This window comes from Sturnus vulgaris, chromosome 29, assembly GCF_052056855.1.
Source record: "Sturnus vulgaris isolate bStuVul1 chromosome 29, bStuVul1.hap1, whole genome shotgun sequence".
NCBI classification, from domain to species: domain Eukaryota; kingdom Metazoa; phylum Chordata; class Aves; order Passeriformes; family Sturnidae; genus Sturnus; species Sturnus vulgaris.
This window is the reverse complement of record NC_142271.1, coordinates 588,562-616,200: the sequence shown is the minus strand read 5'-3', so window position 1 is coordinate 616,200 and position 27,639 is coordinate 588,562. Positions and strand designations below refer to the sequence as shown.

Genomic DNA, 27,639 nt, shown 5'->3' with positions numbered 1-27,639 from the left:
GAAACTGCAGCAGAGAGGGATCCAGGAACTGACTGGGATTCCTTCTCCAGAATAAACACGGACTCGGGGTAGATTTCAGTGAATTTTGGTTTAATTTCATTATCTACTGCTGCTACATCTGTACAACATTGTACAAAATGTAATCCCAAGGAACATTCCAGCCCCACAGCCTGCTTGGCTCTGCTCTCCTGTCACTAAGCACCCTTGGTGCTCTGGCTGTGACACCCTCCCACAGCCACCAGAACATTTTGCTGTCCAGGCCAAATGATGGGAACCCCTGGCCATGGCAGGAGGTCCCTGAGGGTCCCTCCTATTTCTGGTCAGACAGGAAGGATTTTTCATCTCTTTCTGCACAAGGCAAAAGGCTCCCAGCAGTGCCATGACAAGGGGCAGTTGGGATGCACGGGTGATGCTGGAGATGGTTCAGGACTGGCACAGCCTTTGTACAGCACATGCTGTGGGTTTTGGGACTTGCTCTGCTCACACACTGCCTGTAGACTTCCAGCCCTTCCCACCAGTGCATTTGCACTGGGAGTTTCACCTGCCCCATGCCAGGCTGGTCTGAGATTTCATCTCCTGCCCAGACAAAATGAACAAGCAGCTGCTCTTTTTAACTTGGGGGTTAGGGAAGATAATCTACTTAACTGCTACTGGTAGTAGAACACATGTGGAACTGCTTCTGCCAGATTTGAGAAACCTGCAGAGAATCACATGGAATCCAAAGTGATTGTTTTGGCTTGAAAAAGCATGGTGAAAGGACCAGAGATCCATGATGTCCAGAAATGTCCTTGTTTTAGATGAGTGGTGTGGCAGGATGGTCTCTCCCAAGTGTGTTCTCCACAGAAAATTTCATTTTGGCCAGTAATTTTTCCTCTCGTCTTCTGTGTTCCTGAAGCTTCTAAGCTGTGTTTTAAAGGTCTCATGGAAAGCCTGATCATTAAAAAAAAAAATACAGTGCTTTTAAAGCTTTTCCCCCCGGTATTGATGACAATGCAGCACTATGTCCAAAGTGTAATTACTGAATCTGAAAAATAACGCCCTCAGACTGTGAAGAACATCTGACAATAATTGCACAGCCTTCATATGGATGAGTCCTCACCAAAACCTTCTCATCCTCGGAGCCATGGAGGGATGTTCTCAGCAGGGCCACGCTACAGGGAGGAGTCTGAAAGTGAGAGTAAGAGAGAAACACCTCAGGGTTGTAGTGAGGGAGATCAGAAACAGTCTGAAAGGCTTCCTGGAAGGGGGAGTTGAAATGTTACAGGGCCTAAAAGTCTGCAAGAGGGTGACAGGGGTTTAACTGACCCATTTTGCCACTCCCGTAATCCCAGCAAGGTATTTTGCATTTAAAGAAAAATATTTGACTCCAGGTAAAGATATTTCACCAGGTACAGTCGCCAACAATATTTATCCATAAGTATATCCAAGAGTCTATCCTCAGCAAATCCCACTGCCTGTCCATACACATCAGGATTACAATGCCTCTGACCATGTCCATCTCTTTCCTCTCTTTGTGTTGGCTTTGGCCAAATATCAGATGTTCTCTTAAAGCTCCCCTCATCTGGCACATTTGCCAAGGTCTTTATTCTGCAGCTCCTGCACTAGAGAGAAATCTAACCTTGATATTATCCTACCTAATGATGATGGGATTGTTCTTTCTAAAAAATTAGCTCAAGCTCAGCCAAAACCTCTGGCTCGTGTAGAAATCAAGTGGTTTTTCCCGTCTGCCTTTTTATTTCTGGTTCTGTTTGGTACCTGATCACGAGTGCCACGATCAGGAATTCAGTAAAACAGCCCAAATGTACCATTGCTTTGTCAGCAGCTGGAGCTGGCTGGGGACCATTTGTGAGGCCCTGGGCAGCAGTGGCACCCCTGGATCCACCAGGGAAACAGCAGTGCAGAGTTACCTTTGATGGCGAGGAAGGCTTTGCTGTAGGCACGACCCACTTCATTGCTGGCCTCCACCATGTACTCCCCCTCATCCTGCTTGGTGACCCCCAGCACCACTAGGGAGCACACTCCGAAGTCGTTGGTGCAGAAGTAGTTGGGATCTCTGGAGAGGTCTCTGCTGTCCTTGTACCATGTGATTTTTGGGGAGGGATGGCCTCCAACGGCGCAGCTCATGTGGCACTCACTGCCTGTCACCACCACGTGGGACCTAAGTGGCACCAGGAACCTCGGGGGCTGGTTCTGGTTAACTCCCCTGTATTTCTGTGCTTTCACTCGAAATTCAACTGTGAAAAATAAACAGCACCAAAGACACACTCACGTACTGCTCCCAACACTGCAAGGTTTGAAGGGGTTTGTTTTTGCAGTGTCTGGAATTCTGCAAAAAGAGATCCCATGCACCTATGGATTGTAACTTCTGCTGCTCCTCAGAATTACCCAATATTTAACTTTGAAGTCAGAGACTTTGGTTTCTACAATACTAAAGCCTTAGATTTTTGCTGGGAATTAATTTTTGAGACAAATTTGGGGCATGTCATAATGGCTGGGAATGAAGGGTGTGTCTGCACAATGTCCCTGAAGAAAGGACAAGCCTTCCTTGCCCAGCTGGAATTCCTCAGGACATCTCTGTCCATTCCTGTTCTGGACAACTGAATATTCCCAGGAGAGACCCATTTCAGGGTGGGGTGTTAGAAGCAATGTAAGAAACAAAACACAACACAGAGAAATATTTGAAAATGTTTTACCCTTTTTTTTCCAGATCCTCCAAGGCTGCACAGTATCTGATGGATCACTGGCTCCCAGGTCATTTTTTGCCACAACCCTGAAGTAATAATCCCTGCCTGGGAGCACCCTGGTGAAGGTGAACTTGTTGTTGTAGATCAGGTCCCCTAGCACGTGCCACAGACCCTTTGAGGATTCCCGTTTCAGGACTGTGTAGTACAGGTTCTTGTCCCACTGCTCGGATGCTGAGGGGTCCCAGGTCACTGTGACTGTGTTGGGAACATTCTCCTCTAGCCAGATGGCTCCAGGGGGCTGAGGGATATCTGCCAGAAGAGGGCACACAATGTCACAGCTGTAGGGACGTTTGCACAGAACCCTAAAACCTGAAGTCTGTTGCTTGTCTGGGGCTCAGTGACGATCCTGGTCACTGGAAGGGACAAAATTCCATTCCTTCTCAAGGCACACAAATGCATTTGCTATGAACTGAGCTGCTGCTATACAACATCTTCACTTGCTGAGCAGCGAGAGGAAGGTGGTACAGCTGAGCTGCTTCCCCTCCTGAGGTCACAGCTGGGAGAGCTGTGCTCAGTCCCACAGCTTGTGCTGACCTCTCTCATTCACTCTGGAAGGATAGTTTTAGTCAGCGGATTGCTCTGTCGTGCAGACAAGTGAAATCATAAAGTGCCCAGAAATCTCATAGAAAACTGGTACCCTGGTTCTCCCTGTGCCTGCACAGCCAAACTGCATCAGAGTTCACCCATTTTGCGGCCTTCTGCCTATTCACAGTAAATAATGGAATCCCAGACTGGTTTGGGTGGGAAGGGGTCTTAAAGCCTACTATCCAGTCCCACCTCCTGCCATGGACACCTTCCACTATCCCAGACTGCTCCAAGCCCTGTCCAACCTGGCCTTAGACACTTCCAGGGATGGGGCAGCCACAGCTTCTCTGGGCAGCCTGTGCCATCCTCACAGGGAGGAATTCCTTCCCAATATTTCATGCAACCCTGCCCTCTGGCAATGGAAAGCCATTCCCTCTTGTCCTGTCCCTCCAGGCTCTTGTCCCCAGTCCCTCTCCAGCTCCCTTGGAGCCCCTCTAGGCACTGGAAGGGGTTCTAAGATTCTCCCCAGAGCCTTCTTTTCTCCAGGTGAACATCCCCTGCTCTCCTAGCCTGGCTCCAGAGCAGAGGGGTTCCAGTCCTTGGAGCATCTCCATGGCCTCCCCTGGAATTGCTCCAGCACCTCAATATCCTTCTGCTGTCGGGGGCCCCCAAGGCTGGAGGCAGGTCTGCAGGTGGGATGTCACCTGAGGGGGCAGAGGGGCAGAATCCCTCCCTGCCTTGCTTCTCACACTGAGGGACCAGCCCAGGGCATGTCCAGCTCTCACCCACCAGCACACCCAAATCCTTCTCCCAGGGCTGCTTGCAGCCTGGATTGACTGGGAGTTGCTGGTAGATTTGTATGGATGGCAGTGTGTTACCTGCAATCTGAACCTGGAAGCTGAAGGTTTCCCTTTTCCCCAGCTCGTCCCCAAGCTGCACAGTGTAGGTGCCGCTGTCACTGAACTCGGCTGCCCTGAGCAGCAGCTGGGTGCTCCCATCCTCGGTGCTCACAACAGCCTGGCTGGGAAGGGGGAGCCCATCCTTTAACCAGGTCACCACCGGCTCAGGAGATCCCTGGAAACAACAATGAGTCACAGATACCTGTTTCACCTCCAGACTTTGTCTTATATCTTTAGTTTCATTATCTTACCCCAAATATGCACCTCCACAACACAATAATGTTAAAAATATGGATCCATGATGGATCTGAGGGCCCTAATCTGCTCTAAAGTTTCTTTACAAATTTTTTCCTTTTTGTCCTTTAAGGATGTTATGGCAGTATAAGTGTTCAGAACTGTGTCAAACAAGCTATGCCAGATCAAGGTCAGATAACGTCAGGAGTTAATAATTTATGCTTTAAAAAAAAGATCTGTTGGTTTTGGAAAGAAAAAACATCCTCTAAATATTTATTTACATTGTGCCATCTTTGGTCTCTTCTCCTTGAGATCATCTGCAGATCAGGAGAAAGGCCAGCAAATACACACACACCATCATTCTCCTCTGGTATCCCAGACTTCACAGGATCATGGAATCATCAAGGCTGGAAAATACCTCCAAGACTATCGAGTCCAACCCATGCCCCATCCCCACCTTAAAAGCCCCGAGTGCCACATACAGGTGTTCCTTGGACACCTTCAAGGATGGGGACTCCCAACCTCCCTGGGCAGCCCCTTCCAAAGCCTGACCACACTTTCCATGAGGAAAAGCCTGTGTTGTTCCAAGCTTACACCATAGCACTGAGGTTTCTGTCAGTGCCTGCCAAGTTGTCAAGTCACAGAGCTCAAGTGCTGCTGCCTGGTGAGACAAGCACAGTGAAGGTGTTGCTGGAAATGGTGCCCCAAGGCCTTCTAAGGGAGTCACAGGGAAATCACTGATTTGGGAGGTCTGACAGCAGTACCCGATGATGGTAACATTGATAAAGCGAGGTGGACAGCACTGAGCCTTGTTTGCAGAGGTTAAGGAATGACCACAATGTCATAAAACACCAATGCCAACACTGACAGGTGAGTTCTGGCTCATGATTTCCTCACCCTGAAAGTCAACACAGCACAGGCAGGCTAAATTATTTGCCCAGTGACTTGTAGACAAAATTCCATGATATAAAAACAGTGGCTCAGTTTTCCTGTCTGCTACTGAGTGCATCATAAAATCAGGCAGGGAATTCATCCAAAGCCCTGAATACCCACCTCAAAGGGAATCTTCACCCGGATGGGATTCCCTGCTTTTATAAGCAGGAAGCTTTTCACTGTGTCATCTATCAGTAACCTGGGAGAGACTGGAAAAGACAAAGATTACTCTCAAAAGGTGGATGTTGGTACAGTCACTGGTGACAATCATGGTGTTCCATCCTCTGGTGCCTCTCCCAGCTGGGTGAGGAATTCACAGTGGGAAAAATCTCCCTGATTCAGTCCCAGACTTTACACTTTTCAAATGTCATTACTACTATTTATGACTAAACAAGGGGAAATTATGTAAAAATACATTCACAACAATCTCTCTATTGATGTGATGTCTCAGTCACAGAGAAAGTGGCTCTTTGACACATTTTATCCCATCACAGGGATCATCTTTTGTGTTTAATGCTGACTCGAGAAAGGAAATTCCAATGGGTACTTATAAAATATACAGGCAATACAGAGCAGAGAACATCCACAGGAAAGCTGACAGTTTATCTAAATTTTTTATCATTTAAAATATTTTCTCTTTTCATCAATATACGACAGCATTTAGTATTTTTCTAAGAATACCAAATACAGTAGTGCTAAATTGTATTTAGTGTTTCCAGTATAGAACTGAACACGTGCTTTAGATGGATATTTTTTCATAATAAAGGGGGTCTCCACGCATATGCCAAAGTAGACATTTTCACTTAGGAGCCAAGTTAAGGAAGATGAACCTCTCACAGAATTCTCTCTTATGTCTGTAATTCTGCATTGTTCCCAAAGAGCAGGAAAAAATCAGAACTGCAGATTGTAAATAAAGATAGAAAAGTGAAAATGGTGAAAACTTTCGAGCTTAACAATTCAAAAGTAAAATAAAGTATCCAAAAACAGTATAAAAATTGTGATTTAAGAGAATGAAATAAAATTTTTCCTTTCAGAAGACTGTCTAAAAATGGAGTGAAAGCTCTATTTTTCCCTTGGAAGAGTGCAAGCAAGGGTAAGGTACATCTGGGTTCTGTCTGGTGACTGTGGTCTGTACATTTTGCACAGGGGGCAAAATGTAAGTCCAAGGAAAAAAAAGAGAGTTCTGAGAGTTGTTTTATCAAAAGGAATCTCTAAATGAGCTGTGCACTGTGCAATGCATATCTTATATCGGTTAATATTGAGACTGTCCTGCTGTGGTGAGCAAATAACTCCGAGGTGAGGAGGAGCAGTGTGTTAGCCCTGTGTTAGCTCATCCCAGTATCCCACATTCCTGGCTCTCCTGTTCCCCGAGTGCCCATTCCCAGCACAGAGCCCCCCACTCACCCACAGCAGCAGCAGCTCCAGCACAAGCCTCGAGCTCTGAGGGCTCCCCGGGGCCGCTGTCGCCGAGGGCCCTGACACGCAGGAACAGCTTCTCCCTGGGCTGGAGGCCCTGGACCCTGCACGAGGTGCTCTCTGCAGGGAGGGTGAAGCACTTGGTCCAGCTCAGGCTGTTACAGGGCCTCATCTCCACCTCGTAGCCTTTCACTTCATTCCCATTTTGTACTTCAGGTTTGTTCCATGTCAAGGTGACACTGGTGCCGTCACTGGTGCTCACTTTAAGATCTTGCACTTGGCCTGGAGATTCTAGACGGAGAAATTTTATTTAAACTATTTTTGTAGGATTTCTCTTCTCTCTTTTCAGTCACTGCCTGACATTCCCCAGCATTCTTGCAGCACTCTGGATTTCCACCTTGTTGTTTTGCCTCACTTTGTCCCAGTTCTTTAGAGCTGGATCTGAGTCCTTGCTCCTACCGGCCCTGCAGTAAATCCACAACATTCCAAAACACCCTGCAGCCCATCCTGAGTGTTCCTCCACACTGCACATTACCCCATATTGGGATCTGCCAAATCTTAACTTGGACATCCTACAGGAAATCCTTCCATTCCTTCCTCCAGCTGATTCTCAGCCATGAAACATTCCCCAATTACTGATCCACACACTTTTACAGAGGATTGAAGAGCATCTCCTGTCCATGAATACCCCAAAAGCAGAGCACAGGGCAGGGCACTTACTGGTGGGGTCCCGGGCAAAGGCGGGCTCAGAGGGGTCACTGGGCTGTCCTGTACCAGCAGCATTGACAGCTGCCACACGGAACTCGTACTGCACACCCTTCTTGAGGCTGGGCACCTTCAGCTTCTTGTCTGCACAGAGGAGAGGAGAGGAGTGTGTTGCCTCAGGGGAGCTGTTCCTCATCAAGAAAGGTGACACAACAAAGTTGTGCCTTACTGCAGGCAGAATTATGGACTGAAAAATTCTCACGAGCCATAAAAACTGTCACCGATTCCCCTGCCATTCCCTAGCCAAGTGCATGTGATCTTCTGGGATGTGTTCATTGTATTCCTTTCAAAATCAAACAGCCCTTTAATCATAGAATCATTTAGTTGAAAAAGACCTCCAAGGCCACCCATCATCACCTTCATGTGAAAGGTGTAAGATCCTAAGCAGCTTCTAAACCCAGCTGACATTTTTGCCTTTTCAAATCCACCAGGCTGTTCCAGGAGTCAGAATACCCACCTTTGACAGGCACATTGGTGACTGGCAGCCAGGTCACGGTGCCCTTCTTACGTTTCTGAACAATGTATCCCAGAATTTGGGAAGCGCCGGTTTTACGGGGAGCTTTCCAGGATATGGTGATGGTGTCCCTGCTGGTACTGATGATCTCCGGAGGATCTGGGGCACCAGGGGATGCTACAAAGAGATGAGGGCTTCATTAACAGCAGATATGTTTTTATCGCAAGATAAAATGGTGTTGTGTGCAATTTCTTCTTCCAGATTCCCCCAGGCATTCCTGTGGATGTGCTTTGAAAACGTGGCTGAGATCTGAAGCATGTTCCCCACACAAACTGGATCCAGCATGGACCCTGTTCCTGAGTTTGGATTTCACAAAAGACCCTCTGTCATCAGGACTAACAATTCCTCTGCCAGTGGGGTGTGTCATTCCTACATGATATGAACAGTCAGCATCATTCTCACTTTCAACAACAGAAACTGGTAACAAAATTGATTTCTTTGCCCTCTGCTAAAGTTTTCAAGATACAGAATCATGGGAATGAGAATGGAGAAAGAAGATAATTAGAACTGAACATTGCTCTCTCTAGTGTTCATGGCAAACCTGTTCTAGTACTTAAAGTCCTTGAAGGACAAAGACAATATTCAGTTGTTTGGAGATCAGGGGAATGGAGTGGTCATGCTGAGAAGTGCTGCACATACAGAGACACTCCTTTTCCTGTGGAGTTAAGAAAAGGCCTCACGTTTCCTTTGCAGCCACACTGGGAAAAATCTCCTTTGATCTTGATGCATTTTGTATTTCCCCCATCAAACTTCCTTTCCAATACAGAATGGAGCATGACCAATGAATAATCACATCTCACTCAGCATCAGCAGAGCCTACAGCAAACTGCTGCCCTTGGTGGGCAACCTCCACAGCTTTGTGTGAAGACTGAAGTTAAGATCTGTAGCAACATCCCCAATGCAGTGACTTTCCTTAAATGTCAGCTTCAATAATGAATTTCCCAGTTTGAATTATGAATCATGAGTTCTCCTCACCTTTACTGGCAGCCTTCACTTCCTCTGACTCCAGTGCGTCGCTCACTCCCTCGGCATTCACGGCCCTCACCCTGAAGTAGTAGCTCATCTCTTCCTCCACTTTGCTTGTGGTGAAGCTGGTGCAGCTCCTGGGGGTTTCTCCCAAAGTCTCCCAGTCGTTCCTGCCCATCTGCTGCCTCTCTATAAGGTACCTTTGCACTGGTTTGCCCCCATCGTCCTTTGGGGGCTTCCACTGGATTGTGATATTGTTGGCAGACCTTTCTACAATTTTGATGGGTCCTGCTGGGGGCTGTGGCTTGTCTGGGAAGATGAACAAAGACACAGTTGGCTCCAGACCCAGACCTGCTCCTGAGTTTGGAGCAGACACTGTCCCTTGCACACCAGCTGGAAGACTGTTCCTGATGAAATGCAGGCACAGTTGTAGGATGAGGGCTGGGAATGTGAATTGCCTCTTCCAAACTTGCATTCCTCTAATTTTGATGGAGAGGATGGAAAGCCAGGCCCTTGCTCTCCCTGGGTCAACTGTTCTCCTAAGCATTGCACCAGTTCAGCTTGCTAATACAGGCAAAACAGTTTCTGGTCTCCCAAAGGAACCCAGACGTTTATGGGAGGGCTGAATTGGACCTTGATATCCTGTTTAAGATTTGCATATTATGTGCAGCCACATCTCCCACAGTATCTGAACATTCAAAACTCAGCTGCTTAGGCCATGAAAAACCAAATTAGGTTTGTGTTCCCTTGTACTAAAGGGCAAGAGGCATGTTCAGCAATCTTTCATTGCACTCTGATTTTGGGGCAATATAGAGTCTTGTTCCTCTTGAAATACCCAGTCACTGCAAATAAAGTTGTCACCAGTGCCAATGGATTCCCTGCCTAAGCTTTACAGCGAAAACCACAGTGAATGTTATGGGATCTTACCTATCACCATGAGCTTTAGGTTGATCTCCAGGACACCACTGTCGTTCTTGAGCCTGACTTTGTAATCCCCACAGTCCTTCCTGTCACAGCTGGAGATGGACAGAGTGGTGCAGGTGTCTGTCTTGTCCACACGGATCCTGGTGTCATTCCCCAGCTCCATCCCGTCCTTCAGCCATGCTGCCCTGATGGGGCCCCGGCCCTCAAACGGGATCCGCAGCTTCACACACTCCCCAGCCTTGGCTACCGTGGGGACACTGGTCAAGTTCTTGAGGAGGACTTTGTCCACCTGGGGAGGATCTAAGCAGGTGATACAAGGTCATTAAAAACCACAATTCAAGGAGGATAATGCTCACCTTGGAGGGAAGGGATGCCCTCATGGTGCTGCCAGCAATGCTTAGAAGCTCACAACACGTGGATCTGAACCTTTAGTTGTACTTTGCTACAGCATAATTATCACAAAATGTTGTGGTATCACACTGTCCTTTCACTAGAGAAAATTTCTCCTAGGCAACACACTAAACACAAGAATGAAGGATCTGCCCTGATAAAGTGTTTTGTGCACCCCAAAATCTTTGAGTTGTTGGCAGAAGAGTCCCTAGTTAAATTTGCAAATGCAAAATGAACCAACCTGTACAAAAAACATTTCCCATTTATCTTGTAACTCTTTATAATAAAGTTATCTCAAAAACCAATTACATGTCTCTGAGTAAATGTATTACATTTAAAGCCCATCTCATGATGCTTTGGTGGTTTGACTAGACTCACCTTCAACAAAAATTGAAGCTTCAGTTTTTACATCTCCACCTTCAAACCTGTATTTCCCAGCATGAATATCTTCTGCTTTGTTAATTATCAGTTTGTGGACAAGACCTTTCTTTTCAAAGACAACTCCATCCATGCTTGTTAACTACAAAGTAAAGGACAGAGACTTATCCTTTTTGAAAAAAGGAAAAACTGCAATCCAAACTAAAACTGGACAGACTACAATTGGAAATGCAGTTGAAAAGACTTATGAACGTCATGCACGTCTAATGACAATATTGTGGCATTCTGTTGCCCAGAGCAGCTGTGGCTGCCCTATCCCTGGAAGTGTCCAAGGCCAGGTTGGACAGGTCTAGTGGAAGGTGTCTCTGCCTAGGGACTGGATGATCCTTCAGGTCCCTTCCAACCCAAACCACTCTGGGATTCTGGGATTCTGTGAAGCTTTCCAGGGCCCCACTCAGGCTGCAGGTGACTGTTGGGGGAAGGACACCTTGACACCACTCTGAGGAAGTAGAGCCAGAGAGCAGAGAGCATTGCTACCAAAAGGCAACAGGAAGCTCAAGGAACCCACCTTTAGGCCATCCTTAAACCAGGTTCCTGTCACGTTGTCCTTGCTGACAGTGCAGGACAGCTCAGCTGGGTCTCCCTTCAGCACTCGCACAGTTGCCAGCTGCTTGTTGAGGTAACAGCGTGGGACTGAACAGGCACAAAGGAAGGGACAGAAGCTAAGTCTGTGTTACAGAGAGACACCTAGAGCTGAAAAGTCACGTGCATGTGAGGGGAAAGGAGCTTAAAAAAAAAATAGTCCTCTGGTTAGGGGAGGCTTTTGTGGCACCTCACTGTGGGCTAGCTGGGTACACTCAATGCCCTGAGGGATGCACAGCCATCCCAACATCCACTGCATGCCAACATCCACCTCATGGGCAATGGATTCATCACAAATCACATTATCCAGCTGTGGATTTGCTAGTTTATGTCTATGCTAATTGTCTTGTGGAAAATTGCCAGTGGAAAAAAACAGGTTGCTCCAAGGTGTGGATAAACCGCTTCATCCTCCTCTTCCTCTGCACTGACCACACATGGGGCTGCCCAACACATCCCCCTAAACAGCCCCAGGCACACTGTTCTCCACCCCTGTATTCCTCTTTCCCTTCCCAAGTTCTTCTCCATTACCATCATCATCTCCTCTCTAATATATACCCCACCTCTTTCCCCTGAACCCCAGTTTTGATGATTTTACTTCTTTGTTTATATTTATGGTTTAGCAATGACAATTCCTAACTTGTGAACAATCCCAATAGGTGAATATTTCCCTCTGATTATACACCTGAAATTTCTCATTCCTACAATTTTCACATCATCAGCTTACTGGTAGAGCCACAGGTCTTACTCAAATGGCTGCAAACACATTACTTCCCTCTTACTCTGTGCAATACCTTATTATTCCTGATGTTACAAGAGAAAAGAGCTCTTTACATTATATAATCCCATATAAGCAGACACAGAATTGTTCCCAGAACTTGGAAAACACAGTTTCCTGCAGTAGGTGTTTGAAAAATAAAGTGAAACCTTCAGTTTTGAATTGGAACAGTATCAAAGAAACATGATGATATTCTTTGAAACTTTATGGGAACTGATATGTTTGTGAACTGGTCTGTTCCATGATATGTGAAACACAAATGAAGAGGTGAGACCTGGCTTAGATCATTTAGACAAAGAAAATAATTTAGACCTTTAAGGCAGTTTGATCAGAGCAAACTGTATAAGATCAAACTGCCAATCAGTGGGAGGATTAGGAACAGATCATGGGACAAGCAAATTTCTGCACAGAGTTCTGTTTATCTAAATCACAACATCCCATTTCTTTGCAGGATTAGGAATGTAAGTATCCAAATGCAAAGACCAGGAGTCATCAGTTAACCACGTACCTTTGAGATCATCCAGGACACTCCGTCTCTTTTGTCCTGTGCTTTCTGTGTTCTTCAGGGAATCATTTGCTTTAAGATCCAGGTCAGGTTCCTGGTTTTTCTGGTTTTCTGATGGAGGTCCACCACAAGGACCTGACATCTGGCCATAACTTAGTGGACCTTGGCCAAACCCACTTGAACTACTCCCATCAACAGATCTGTCATGGGATTTAATCCCTGCCTCTCCAAAGGCAGAATTTGTGCCATAAATGGAGCCCAACTGTCTGAAATCTCTGCCCTCTCCCCTGGCTCCTCCTGGACCTGACAGAGACCCTGCGTCACCAGCTGAACCTCTGACATCACCGGCAGTGCCCTTTCCAGTTTCACCTCTCAAAGATCTGCCAAGATGTGCATCCAGCCCATATTCACCATGTAGTCCACCAGCACCTCCCACACCTCCTTTACCACTGACTGAGCCCCATTCATCCCCTCCCAACCTCCCAACCCCACCTGTACCAGCCATGGCTACAGCTGACCCTCTGTCCTTGCCATAGGGAGACCCTGCACTCCACAGTGCAGGGCCTTCCCCAGAAAAGCCCTCTCCTCCTGCATATCCTGGAGCTCTGCTCAGCATGGCATCCATGCCATGGCCAGATCCCATCACTTCCTCAGCTCCAAGAGGAAAATGAGCAGCTCCTGCCACAGCCCCAACTGGGAGACCATCCTTTCCATAGGGACCCCCAACTCCTCCTACACCTGCTCCAACTGGGAGACCATCCTTTCCATAGGGACCTCCAATTCCCCCAGCACTTGCAGAACCAGCCCCATCAACACCTGCTCCAAGTGGACGACCATCTGGACCATACAAAGCCTCTCCAAGTCCTCCTGCACCAGCACCACCAGCCCCAGCTGGGAGACCATCCTCTCCATAGGGAGATGCAAGTCCCCCTGTACCACTAACACCAGCTCCAACTGGGAGGCCATCTCTTCTGTAGGGTCCCCCAACTTCCGCTGCCCCACCACCATCAGTCCCTGTTGACAGACCATCCTTTCCAAAGGGAGCTCCAACTTTCCCTTCACCACCAGCACCCCCTGCACCAGCTCCAACTGGGAGACCATCCTTTCCATAGGGAGCCCCAACTCCTCCTACACCTGCTCCAACTGGGAGACCATCCTTTCCATAGGGAGCCCCAACTCCTCCTACACCTGCTCCAACTGGGAGACCATCCTTTCCATAGGGACCCCCAGCACCCCCTGCACCAGCTCCAACTGGGAGACCATCCTTTCCATAGGGAGCCCCAACTCCTCCTACACCTGCTCCAACTGGGAGACCATCCTTTCCATAGGGACCCCCAACTCCTCCTACACCTGCTCCAACTGGGAGACCATCCTTTCCATAGGGACCCCCAACTCCCCCTGCACCAGCTCCAACTGGGAGACCATCCTTTCCATAGGGACCCCCAACTCCTCCTACACCTGCTCCAACTGGGAGACCATCCTTTCCATAGGGACCCCCAACTCCTCCTACACCTGCTCCAACTGGGAGACCATCCTTTCCATAGGGAGCCCCAACTCCCCCTGCACCAGCTCCAACTGGGAGACCATCCTTTCCATAGGGACCCCCAATTCCCCCTGCACCAGCTCCAACTGGGAGACCATCCTTTCCATAGGGAGCCCCAACTCCCCCTGCACCAGCTCCAACTGGGAGACCATCCTTTCCATAGGGACCCCCAACTCCTCCTGCACCAGCTCCAACTGGGAGACCATCCTTTCCATAGGGACCCCCAACTCCCCCTGCACCAGCTCCAACTGGGAGACCATCCTTTCCATAGGGACCCCCAACTCCCCCTGCACCAGCTCCAACTGGGAGACCATCCTTTCCATAGGGACCCCCAATTCCCCCTGCACCAGCTCCAACTGGGAGACCATCCTTTCCATAGGGAGCTCCAACTCCCCCTGCACCAGCTCCAACTGGGAGACCATCCTTTCCATAGGGACCCCCAACTCCCCCTACACCTGCTCCAACTGGGAGACCATCCTTTCCATAGGGACCCCCAACTCCTCCTGCACCAGCTCCAACTGGGAGACCATCCTTTCCATAGGGAGCCCCAACTCCCCCTGCACCAGCTCCAACTGGGAGACCATCCTTTCCATAGGGAGCCCCAACTCCTCCTGCACCAGCTCCAATTGGGAGACCATCCTTTCCATAGGGAGCCCCAACTCCCCCTGCACCAGCTCCAACTGGGAGACCATCCTTTCCATAGGGAGCCCCAACTCCTCCTACACCTGCTCCAACTGGGAGACCATCCTTTCCATAGGGACCCCCAACTCCCCCTGCACCAGCTCCAACTGGGAGACCATCCTTTCCATAGGGACCCCCAACTCCCCCTGCACCAGCTCCAACTGGGAGACCATCCTTTCCATAGGGAACTCCAAATCCCCCTACACCAGCACCACCACCTGCTCCCAGTGGCCGACCATCTGGACCATACAAAGCTTCTCCAAGTCCTCCTGCACCAGCACCACCAGCCCCAACTGGGAGACCATCCTTTCCATAGGGAGATCCAAGTCCCCCTGTTCCACCAGCCCCACCAACACCTGCTCCAATGGGAAAACCATCCTTCCCATAGGGCGCTCCAAATCCCCGTGCACCAACACCATCAAAACCAGCCCCGGCTGGGAGACCATCCTTTCCATAGGGAGATCCAAATCCCCCTGCACCTGCCCCAGCTGGGAGACCATCCTTTCCATAGGGGCCCCCAACTCTCCCTGCACCTGCTCCAACTGGGAGACCATCCTTTCCATATGGAGATCCAAATCCCCCTGCACCAGCACTACCAGCAACACCTGCTCCAAGTGGTTGACCATCATATAATGCCTCCCTAAATCCTCCTGCACCACCAGCACCTGCTTCAGCTGGGAGACCATCCTTTTCATAGGGAGATCCAAGTCCCCCTGTACCACCAGACCCACCAGCACCTGCTCCAGCTGGGGAACCATCCATTCCATAAGGAGATCCTGAACCTCCAAAACCACCACCTGCAGCTCCACCAACACCTGATTTAGCAGGGAGACCATCTTTTCCACATGGATACCCAAATCCCCCTGCACCAACACCACCAAAACCAGCCCCAGCTGGGAGACCATCCTTTCCATAGGGAACTCCAAATGCCCCTGTACCAGCACCACCAACACCTGCTCTAAGTGGCCGACCATCTGGACCATACAAAGCCTCTCCAGATCCTCCTGCACCAGCATCACCAGCCCCAGCTGGGACACCATCCTTTCCATAGGGAGGTCCAAATCCCCCTGCACCAGCTCCACCAGCAGCGCCAGCACCTGCTCCCAGTGCCTGACCATCTGGACCATACAAAGCCACCATTTCTCCTGTGGAACTGCCACCAGCACCAGGTATAGCTCCATCTCCACCTGGAAGGCCTCCTGGCCCATATAGTGAGCCATATCTTCCTGTCTGCCCTAACTGACCACTGGCATGAGGTGTCAGGCCATCTTTGCCATAGGGAGTCCCTGTTTGTCCCTCTCTGTTTATATCTGCTCCGTTCACATCACCCACACTGGGATGTCCATCCTTGCTGTGGTGGGACCTCATTCTTCCTTCCATTCCAGCACTTGTAGCATTCCCTCCAGCTCCAGTTCCTGGAACAGTCCTGCTGAACAGATCACTCACACTGGCTCCCACTGCAGTTGAATCAGGACCAAACCCACTTGGCACAGATCTTCCACCACCCAACCTCCCAGCATCCCCAAAACCAGCTCTGTAACTGGCATCACCTAAATTCCCATCCTTGTCACGCTGAGAGCCCAAACCTTCTCCATCATCCATGTCAATGTTAGCAACACCCAGCACACCTTCACCTCTGCCATCCACAGAATTCCATTCGCCTGCCTCTCCTGCCACACCAGGACCTGCTCTGCCTGACACAGAGTCCACACTATGGACAGGCCTTAACCTTTTGCCTTCTAAGCCTTTTAGTCCAAAGATGCTGCCATCATTGGCTGCTGAGTCTCTATCTAGACCTGCTCCAGAAAACTGCCCAGACCCTACCTCTCCATTTATGTGGGTTTTGCGTAGCCCCTCTTTCCCCAAAAATCTTTGGCTTCCATCATCAGAACCAATGGAGTGTCCTTGGCCCCTGTCTTGGCTGCTGCCTTGACCAGTTCTGTACCAGCCACTTTTCTGCACACCAGAGGATGTGGAAAAGGAAGAATGATCTTCAGCAGCAGCTTGTTCTTGGCGCCGAAGCTTCCTCGCCCTTTCGTTGTCTGCCATTGTTTCTTTCAGCCACTCAGATGTTTCCCTTTCAATCTTTTCTCCTTCATCCTGTCTCCTCTTTCCTTTGGCATCTGAAATTGCATTGTTTCATGGGAGCAGATTTACAATTTATAGAAAAAGAGGGAAACAAAATAACAGAAAGTCAATAGAACATGCACTGCATCAACAACCAAAGAAAATGTATTAGCACTTTTTGAATTTCATTTTAGGACACGCACACATAATACATTTAAATAAATTTAAAATAGTTTCAGATCCTGAATTTTTCAATGCCACATTCAGACAATGAAATGTTAATTAAAGACAATTATTTTTAGTTAAGATGCATTGGTTTTTAATGTAAACATGCTCATTAAAACAAACAAACAAACAAACCAAAAATAACAGAAAAAGAAATTTCCAGCATGGCAGGTCTGAGTTAGAGGGGCTGAGATTGCATGTGGGATTCATTAATTCCATCTGCCTTCACCCTCCAGGTATGGAGGAGTTACAGAATATTCCATGTACAGACGAGCCATCAGTTCCCACCCTGGAACGGGGATTTCACTGCTTTGGAGGCAGCTTGCACACCTGGATAATGGCTGGTTTAGGGATGCCCAACTTGAGGACTAAAGCTTTCAGATCTGTGAATAGCATTGGTTTAATCTGAAATTCAGGCTGTTCTGAGAGCAGGTCACTCACTGTTTTGCTTTCCAGGTTAGATATAATTTATCAGAGCCCACAGCTCCCTGAAATTCACAGGAGTTTCTTTGTTTCAGAAACCTACATTGCTTTGGAGAGGCCTTTATGAGAGAGACCCCTTCTGCTGCTGCAGGAGGATCCCAAAGGAAACCAGAGTCAAAGGGAACCAAAGGAACCACTTTTCATAAGCAAACAAATATAAGCCAAGTGACTGTCAATGTGCCTGCACTGAATGTTCCCACCTTCCCAGCTTCCTCTGAGCTCCTTCCAGCATATTTAACTCTAATTGGGAATGAAAAATATTATCTAGCAAGAAGAATGGCATTGACAGTGTAGAACTGAGAGTATCAAAAGCTCCCTGAGCCCCTGCCTGCTGCACTGTGATCACTGGGACAGGTTCCTCAAAAACATGTGGGGAGATAGGGAGCCTTTTTCTGATAACTGATGGAGAACGTGCTACTTCATCATAGCTGTAGAGCAAACAAGCCAGTAGGGTTTGTCAGGACTAATTAAAAGAGGAAAAATTGGTCTCATTTGAAGAGGAAAGAAAGTCTAAACAAGACCTCCATTTTTCAAAACAGAATTTAGAATCATGGATTCACAAAATGGTCTGGATGGGAAGGGACCTTAAGACTCATCTTATTCTATCCCCTGCCATGGGCAGGGACATTTTCCACTATCCTAGGTTGCTCCAAGCCCTTCTAACCTGGCCTTGGACACTTCCTGGAATGGGGCAACCTCAGCTTCTCTGGGCACCCTGTGCCAGGGCCTCACTACCCTCACAGAGAAGAACTCCTTCCCAATATCTCACCTAACCCTGCCCTTGTCCTGTCCCTCCATCCCTTGTCCAAAGTCCCTCTGCAGCTCTCCTGGAGCCCCTTTAGGCACTGGAAAGGTCCAGGGTCTCTTGTCTCCTCCACATTGAACACACCCAGTTTTCTCAGCCATAATTTCGGAATTAGAGGCTCAGCAATTCATTTCCCAGCAGAGCAACATCTCCCTGAGCCACGAGGCAGTGAGAAGAAGGTTTTGTGCCAACACACCAGGGGAACAGCCCGCTGCCAAGCACTCACACTCCACGAGGAGCCATGCGCTGGAGGAGCCCTGTCCCGCATCGAGCGTGTACAGCCCGCTGTCCGAGGGCCCCACGTTCCTGACAGTCAGCTTGTGGGTCAGGCCATCAGGAGTCACAGACATCTGGTGCTTGTCACTGGCCTGGAGGGGGTGGCTCTTGTGCAGCCACATGGGCTCGTGGCAGGGCGTGCACAGCTCACACTGGAACTCGGCGTCCGCGGCCTCGGCACAACGCACGTCTGAGAGCGGCTGCCGGAACCGCACCGGGATGGCTGCAGGGAAAGCAAGAAACAGCTGCTCCTGTGCTCCAAATCAAACTGTTACAGCGAAGGGGGAAAGAACAGGAAGTTGTGGTGCCTCTGAGCATTGGGTTACTGAGAAAAAGGAAAAACGCAGATGTGCTTCGGTGTCCAATTCTGCAGAAAAGCAGAAGAGTAGATTTTTGTCTTTATTATCTTCTGAGACATTAGTACCTCACAGCACTGATGTGCTGCCGGTTTGCAGTCACTGATGTGTTCCTGCAGCAAGATACTCGGATTGAATTTATTGTTATTATCTTGAGCCTAGAGAAGCAAACTGTAATATGGGGTAGGTTAAGGAGTGTGCTCACTGCCACCCACAGCCAGACTGGTACTAAAGCTTAGGCTGCTCCCTTGGACTACAAATGTAGCACCTAAAGCTCTTAATCACCCTCCTGCTCCTTTTCACCTGTGCCCAACAAGAAGCCCTTACTGGGCAGCACAAAAACAGTCCTCTGTGGTGGTCAGGAGTTACTGAGCTTTGCACTTGCTCCTAGACACAATTTTCCAGAAGAAAAAAATAAACTTTTGTCACAGTTGCACATCACATCCATCAAACTGAATTCCTTACCTTGAGCATCCAGTTCAGTTGAGAAGATAGGGACGTCCTCCACCCTGACCTGGTACACCCCTGCATCCTCTGGCTGCACATCATTGACAGTGAAGTAGTACCTCCTGCCAACTCTCCTCAGGCAGTGCTTCCTGTACTCGTCCCCTGTCCCGTAGCGGAGCCGCTCGCCATCCTGGGGAGGGCAGGAGTGTCCTCACAAAGGCTCAAACAGTGCCAGGCATTCAAACACATCGGGACAGCCTGGTGCTGCAATCCCCTTGTTGATATAAATGAGGAACCTCACAGTGCCCAGGGCTCTTTGCAGCACACAGGCACTGTCTGGGCAGTGAATCCTGCACAGAGCAGGGCACCAGGCCCTGAAACTCAGCAAAACAGCAGCTCTTTGCTACCCACATAAGGGTCTGAAGCTTAATTAATACACAGTTCTTGCAGCTACAAAGAAAAAGCACTTTCTTGGCTTAGATTTCAGCAGCTTCATAGCTGGATGAGCAGGAGAGTTCACCATTGGGTTACATTGGCCAAATTGTGGCTCATAGACTTAATGTCATACATTTGATCCAGAAGATTCATAGTCTTCAGGGCATTCTGATTTCCACTGGATTAAAGCCTCTAACCACAATTTGACTAAAAAGTATCTTTCAGGAAAAACACACCCAGCACTGAGCACCTACGGATCCCATCTGTGGGACTCTGGATCTAGAGGAAATGTTTTACATCTTAGAGATCTTCTTTCATAGAGGACATTATAGTGCAACGACACACTTGAGAAAGTGAATAAAATTCATATGAAACTGTAGAATTTCTGCAACCTGAAAGACACTGTTGGCGTGCTGGTCTTAAACTGAAGGATGGTCAGGTTAAATATAAGAAAGTAGCTTTTGCCCCTTGAGTGTGGGGAGACCCTGGCACAGAGTGCCCAGAGCAGCTGTGGCTGCCCCATCCCTGGCAGTGTCCAAGGCCAGGTTGGACAGGGCTTGGAGCAACCTGGGACAGTGGAAGGTGTCCCTGCCCATGGCAGGGGTGGGATGGGATAAGTTTTAAGGTCCTTTCCAACTCAACTGTTCTATGAATTTCCTGAAGACACAAGGATGTCAGTAACTGACTGCATGCTCTGTACTTGGACCTACAAATCCCCAGGGATATTTACCACCAAAGATCACCCCACACCCACACTGCTCCCTAACCAAGCAGGGATCTGCAAAAGACAGACAACTTTAAGGCATTTATTTACTCTCAGCCACGACCTAGGAGATGAAGACTTTTCTGTAGAACGTTTGAGGGGCTGCTCTGAGCTGCTGCTGCCCAACTCATCCCCCTCACCTTGAGCAGGTAAACGTTGCTGTTGCTGTTTTTCAGCTCCATCTCCAGGCTGAACGTAGCATTTCCCTCCTTATTGACTTTGATGTGTTCAAAGTTTTTGAGATTGTGAATTAACTGCAAAGAAATATCGAAGAACCTAGTAAATTATAAAGCTGCCATGACAGAAGTTCTTATGTTGTTGAATTAATGTGAAATCTACTTTAAAGAGCTACCGCTAGCATTATGTAGTAGAAGTATCTGTAAGTCACAGTTCTGGTACAGTGAGTTGCAGTGTAAGTTACCACGGTTTCCTTCTGTATATAAATTATTTTTTATGTGTTGCCTCCTGGTCACTCCCACAGCTCCCATCCAGGCCTCTATATGCCCCTGTATATGAAGGCCAATTTTTATTCTTGGACATACAGTTTTAATTTGGGGTCCAAATTCTTATCAGAGGCAACTGAACACCCCGTAGTCAGTATCTCCTAAAATCTGTGAACTGAGCTTCAAAAAATTCACCAGCATTTTCACCTGCATGAGTAAAGAAGTGGAACTTCTTTAAAATATTGTCATAAATCACTGTCATACAACAAAATTTTCATCTCCAAAGCAATTCAGGAAGATTTAGCCTGTTTACAGAAGCTGCAATTTGTTAAAAATGAGTTGTTTCAGTTTATTTTACCTTGTCTTGTTCAGTCTCTGTGTCCTTCCTCATCTCCTGCAGCTTCCTTAGCATCCCACGGAAGTCCACAATTCCGTATTTCATACAGATTTTCTCATAATCTCTCTTATCTGCATGCAGCAACAGCTGCCACACAGCTTCTTTGTCCAGGGGCTTTGGTTTTGGTGCTGCAACCCTGAGAACCGGGGGGGGAAACATTCAGACATTTTTATGGACAACAAGATGTCCTGCTTTTCTCTCCCTAATTCACTTTCATCTCTCTCCATCATTCCTGTAGTTCACTTGGCCCTGTAGGTGCAGGCAGGAAAGACTGGGATTCTCCCAGAGCAGGTTTTCTGTATCTATACTACAAATTAAATGGTGCAGGGAACAGTTCCCACACTGCTGAATTATCACCAGAGGCTCTGGCGCAGTTTGGCCCAGGCCAGGTAATAGCATAGCACTGTTCAGGATTCTGCACAGAGATCACTGACAGCAGGCAATCCTTAGAGCTTCCCACCTGGGAAGGGAAGGATCCTGCCCTGTGCATCTGGCAGTGCAGCTGGGCTGGGAGCCAGAGCTGATCCCCTGGGCAGCCAGAGCCAGCAGTACATGGAGAGTTGTCCTTTGCACAGGAAGCTGAGCTAAACCCAGGGAAGCAGAGAAACACAGCTGTTTCCCCGTGGTGCTGAGGAAATACCCCTCAAAATGAGGTGGGAACCTTGTGTTTTTCTCAGTCCAGTGGGCAGTGCCAAGCTGCTATGGCCTGTCTCTCCATAGGGAATCTCACCACATAACTTTGGACACAAGAAATGTTGTCCTAAAGGTCTCTGGAGCTGTCCCCTACTGTAGAAATACAGTCTCTTTGTTACTGCCGTCACCTACCACCAAGAAACATCCAGAAGTGGGAGCACAGCCCTCAGTCCAGAGCCTTACCTCTTCCTCAGCAGTTTCTTGGAGTCCAGGAGTGTCTTCTTGAGCTCTGTTACAAGAGTGGTGGAAACAACAAACGGTCACATGCCCAGCATTGTGAAATACATCCTCCCGAAGAAGACAATGCAGAATAACCACTGACAACAGGTCATTCTGCTCAAGAGTTCTTTTCCTCTGGTGTTTTTTTCACACTTTACCAAAAAACTGTGATGAAACTTAGTCAGTTCTCACTGCCATGCTCATCCTTTGAGTGCCAATGAAGTTCATCTCTCCCAAGGGGCTTCTCTCTAGAGACCCACTGTTTTCAGCCATGTTAACAAGTTTGATCCACATGTGTTTAACATCCCCAAATCGCTTTTTCCTTTCCTAATGATTCCACAATCACTAATTAGAACAGCCCAAAACCGTCTAAAATCATCACTTTAGCAAAAGATCAAGCAAACAGAGATGACAGAACATTAGAGGCTCATTAATCCTTCTCTTACTCCAGTCTTTACAAGTTTGGGGTAGCAATAGTGTGGCAGACAGAGTATTATTCACTCTGCCCCCCCCCCCGGTAATATAATACATATATAGATCTTTAACTTACCATCAGCAGCATGAACAGGAACATATTTCGCCTTCCTCTTAAAGCCAACTGATCATTTACAAGAGAAAAAGAAGGAAAACAAGCCATAGGATGAACAAGATTAGATTAACAGCAGTGAACCAATGAGCCATGAAATCATTGTATCTGTTACCAGTGCAAGAAGGAATCCCTTTGTTTGAATTTTCTTGTCAATCCAACATTTGCTCCAGTAATCTCCATCTATAAAGGTGATAGTTCTATTGCCATTGACTCTGTGCTTGCTGGAGACTGCACACAGAGGAGGAGAGCATTTTTGCCCTACCACTTTTATGGTCTAAGCAATGGGAGGAAATATCAACATCTTGTTTTAGGGATGGGGAGCCAAGGTGGAAATGGCAACTGCAGATAGGCACCTTCTAAATTCACTTGAAAGGCACAGAGGTGACATGGACACTTGCAATATCTTCTGCTCGAGTGGATTCCAAGAATATCAGTTATATCTAACCAACAAAGTGCCCATTTCTCTGAACTGACTATAAAGGGAAGCAGGAACGAGGTCCAGAGACAGCCACAGAGGGATGGATCCCTCCCAAAGGACTGATTCATTCAACAACATAAAGAAAGGATGGAGGCAGTTCAGCACTAAATCCAGGGCATTTGATATTGGATCAGTGCAGTGAACACAATTCCACTTTCTTCCCCCTTGCCTTAAAGCTCACAATGTGAGGCACTAAAAGATCTCCAGTCCTCAAGGAGGGGAATACCAAACCTTCACAGCAAGAATACCCAGACAAAGTCCTGGACACCCAACCCAGGGAGCAGCACAGCCACTGCCTGGGACCACAGGGGCCTGTGGAGAGTCCCAGAGCTGCCAGTCCTACCTTGGAGGATCCTGAGGCCAGCACAGCACGAGGCCTCTCCGTAGGCATTGACAGCACAGCAGCGATACAAATCACTGTCATCCAGAACCAGGCTCTTGATCTTCAAAGGGAGAGCACAGAAACTGCTCACAGAAAGGGCTGAGGCTCAGCTCACCTTCAGCTTCTCATAAAGCAGCTACTCAATGGCACCTCAGAGGCTTCTTCTGTTCCCACAAGGGGCTCTAAAGGCTTTGTTCGCTGGCTCTAAAGGCTTTGTTTGCTTATCTTAGAGTTATCTCAGAGCTGGGGATGTGTAGAATCATGGCAAACCCTGAGTTTGAAGGCACCCATAGGATAATCCAGTCCAGCTCCTGGATAGGACACTCCAGCAATCCCACCCTGTGCATCCCTGGAGCTCCGTCCAAACTCCCCTGGAGCTCCGGGGCCATGCCCATTCCCTGGGGAGTCTGCGCAGTGCCCAGCACCCTCTGGGGGAAGAACCTTTCCCTGATACCCAGCCTGAGCCTGCCCTGACACAGCTCCAGCCCTTCCCTGGGGTCCTGTCACTGTCACAGAGAGCAGAGATTGGAGCTTCCCCTCTGCTTCTCCTCATCCCACTGCAGGTTTTTCCTGTCCATTTCTCTCAGTTCCAGAAGTCCTTTCTGATATATTTGATCTTTACCTGCAGAATGAATTCATTTGTAGCACTATTGAAGGACATTTCATATTTGGCAGGATCATCCATTCCTTTCCGCATACGCGACCATTTCACCTCAGGAGCTGGGACACCTTTGACCACAGCTCTGAAAATGGCATTTTTACCTTTGAAAAGAGACAAGAATTTAGTGATATAAGACAGGCTTGAACATGAGGACTCTCAGGCTTGGCCTCTTATTTTATCAAGAGTGATCCCCAGAGTGAGCAATTTCTGTTATTTTATGCAGAAACATTCTTCAAAAATACCAATAACATCTTCTTTTGCACATCAATAATTCAGGTTTTGTCTGTATTCAATCATAAAAGGCCTTTAAAATCTGGCATTAACCTGCCAGCCACGGCTGCTGACATCTCTGACCATCACTGAAATCAGAAGCCTGACTGCACGTTCAACCCAAGCTTGCTTTTTACCCATAAAATGTCCAAATCCCTTTTCATCACACAGATTCTCTATCAAATCCCACTGTTTCTCCAGTCTTTAAACTGGCACCACCTTGCACTCCAAACCCACCAGGCTCTGCCTGAACAGACAAGGGAGGGAGAAGAGAAGGGGGTTACTCTCCTTCATCCCTGCTCCCCAGGAATCTGTGTACCCTGCAGCCCACCACAGAAATCTCCAACAGCTTTCCCACTACCCAGTAGAAACCTCTTCTCCAAAAGGCTCCAAAACTACAGAAAATACTGGGAAACAAGTCAGAGAAGTGACTTGTGTGGGTGAATGGGAATAGAAATGGAGATGAGTTATCCATGGAAACACCTCAGGGCGGAAATGATCACTCTCTCTTATTTTTTAATATTCTTGGTCTTCAGGCAACCAATATTGTTAAAGATTCTCCCTGGAAAGTCTGGCAATATTTCACACACTTTTCTGCAGTCAGCACCACCAAATTTATTTGATGGAACAAGTTCCTGTCAACAGATCCTTATCAAAAAGCCTTTGCCAGCCTTTGAGATTGCAGTACTATCTCTTATTGAAGTCTGATTCCAATTGGTTATCCCTGTGTTACATTTTAACCACTTTGACTTCACTTCCCATGTTTGCCATCTGTCACAGGAGAATCAGCTCAGCCACTGAACACAGTGGGGTGATGATGATAGAATTAAAGGCCCATGGTGCTTCTGCACAGACACAGAATTGCAGAGACCAACCTGAATGCACAAAAAGTTTGTATGGGAACTGCAAAGGACCTGCTGAAAATGAATTAACTTGGAAATTTTACACAGGTGAAAATTTAGACAGGTGAAAACCTAGCCAGTGGCCTTGGAAACTGCCTGAAACGTGCAGGTGGAGGAAGAGGAACAGGTTCCACTGTGCTCCTTCTTAAAACCTGTGGGTCCTGGAAATCCAGGTGAGTGTGGAACACTGAAATCCAAGCTGCTGGTTCAGCCCTTGCAGGGAAGAGGAGCTACATGATGTTCTCAGGCTACTCCACACCAACAAAAAGGAAAAAACAAAAGGACTCTGCAGGTTCAGAGAGACCTCTGGGAGGCTCTTCACTGATTACAGTTCCTGGCTCATCAGCTGCCTGCTCTATGCAAGATCCTTATGTTGTTCCTTACAGAATTATCACAGAGCCATGGAATGGGTAGGAGGGATCTCAAAGCCCATCTCATTCCACCCCTGCCCTGGGCAGGGATACCTTCCACCAGCCCAGGCTGCTCCAAGCTCCATCCAACCTGGCCTTGGACACTTCCAGGGGCAGCCTCAGCTTCTCTGGGCACCCTGTGCCAGGGCCTCACCACCCTCACAGGGAAGAATTCCTTCCCAATATCCCATCGAACTCTGCTCTCTGGCAGTGGGAAGCCATTCCCCTTGTCCTGGCACTCCAGGCCCTTGTCCATCTATCCTTTTAGACACAGGAAGGCTGCTATAGCCTAAATAGCACCTGCAGCCAGTGTATCCTACTTTAAAAAGCAGCTAATAAAAGTGCTGAACACAAGCTCTTTCAACAGGAAAATAAAAAGAAAACAACAGCTTTTTCCATGTGCTTAATCTTTTGCTGCAAAATCCATACTGTGAGAGCTTCCTGCAGAATTCACCAGATTTTCTGCACACATAAAAGCCAGATGTTGGTCTTGCATACACATAGTGACAACTCAGGAGACCTTTGTGAGTACTGATGGAATTGTCATCAGTGTAACAAAGACTTTGGCCATACAACACTTTTTTTGTGGTCACGTCAAATCACTTTAGAAACTCGCTTGATTTAATCTTGATAATTTTTTCATGTAGGTGGGACATGGAGTCAAATCTCCAGATCTGTGGCTTTGCCTGTTTATCAAGAGTCTCACCTTCCTGCAGTGTCAGGGTGAGTGGTTTCTTCTCAAAATCAGGTGTACTGCATCCCTGTGGAACATCATTCACGAACTGAGTGATAACAACTCCTGGGATAGCAGATTTCTTGAAGATTTTTACTAGAAAGGCAAGAAAAGGTACATTCAATTAATGTATTTGTCCTTCAGAAAGAATCTCTCAGTCTGTATTTCCTCCTGCAGAGCAGTAACTGCTCCTGCTCAGCTCCTCCTGGACCACAAAGGTCCCACCCATTCCAGTGCCACAGGCTACAAATGTGTCCCAAGGCTTGGGCATTAAGGTCTGGGATTTTGTGGTGGCTTTGCCAAAGCTGTGTCCAAGTGGAAAATTCTGCAATCAAAGTCCTAATCCAGGACCACCTGGGCTCATAGTTCCAGCGATGGTTTGGACAGGGAAAGCTTTGCATCAGCTCTTGTTCCAAATACAAAATCTGGGATGAGAAAGGCCCCACTGCAAAGTCAGAGCTAGAGAAGCAAGCTGGGATTATTCCCAGGGGTTCCCCAGAGCTGTGTCTGTTCTCTCACCTGTCTGTTGGCTGCTCATGATGCTTTGCTCAGCTTTCTGGGGTCAGCACAAACAGATACAAGTACTCCTTTGAAAAAGACAAATAATTTCATTATTTACAGTTCGCAAGGGAAAGGACAGACCTTAACACTGCTCCCTTTAGTGACACAGTTTGCCCTTCTTCACTTGCCACATCCTTGCAGCCAAGTAGAGACAGACCTGCCAATCAGCCTGTCATGCCCAACCTGGCTATGAGGATGATTAGCAGGGCT

At 47.9% G+C, this 27,639-nt stretch overlaps 1 protein-coding gene across 1 annotated transcript; it reads right to left on the bottom strand.

Annotated features, from left to right (window-relative positions):
* Positions 1–153: 153 nt before the first annotated feature.
* IGFN1 (immunoglobulin like and fibronectin type III domain containing 1) lies at positions 154–27,406 on the bottom strand. Its single transcript, XM_088180279.1, has 27 exons — positions 27,388–27,406; positions 26,842–26,964; positions 24,515–24,654; positions 23,854–23,953; positions 22,994–23,041; positions 22,408–22,453; positions 21,493–21,667; positions 20,832–20,945; positions 19,512–19,683; positions 18,641–18,913; positions 15,854–16,957; positions 14,429–15,649; positions 13,997–14,386; positions 13,613–13,798; positions 12,614–13,348; positions 11,257–11,381; positions 10,689–10,830; positions 9,924–10,220; positions 9,006–9,305; positions 7,974–8,147; positions 7,472–7,600; positions 6,740–7,042; positions 5,456–5,544; positions 4,148–4,343; positions 2,694–2,993; positions 1,908–2,234; positions 154–1,165 (listed from the first exon to the last, which is right to left on the bottom strand). The coding sequence occupies exons 1-27, from the start codon at positions 27,404–27,406 to the stop codon at positions 1,152–1,154; spliced, it is 7,242 nt and encodes a 2,413-aa protein (XP_088036405.1). The 3' UTR covers positions 154–1,151.
* Between the last annotated feature and the right edge of the window lie 233 nt (positions 27,407–27,639).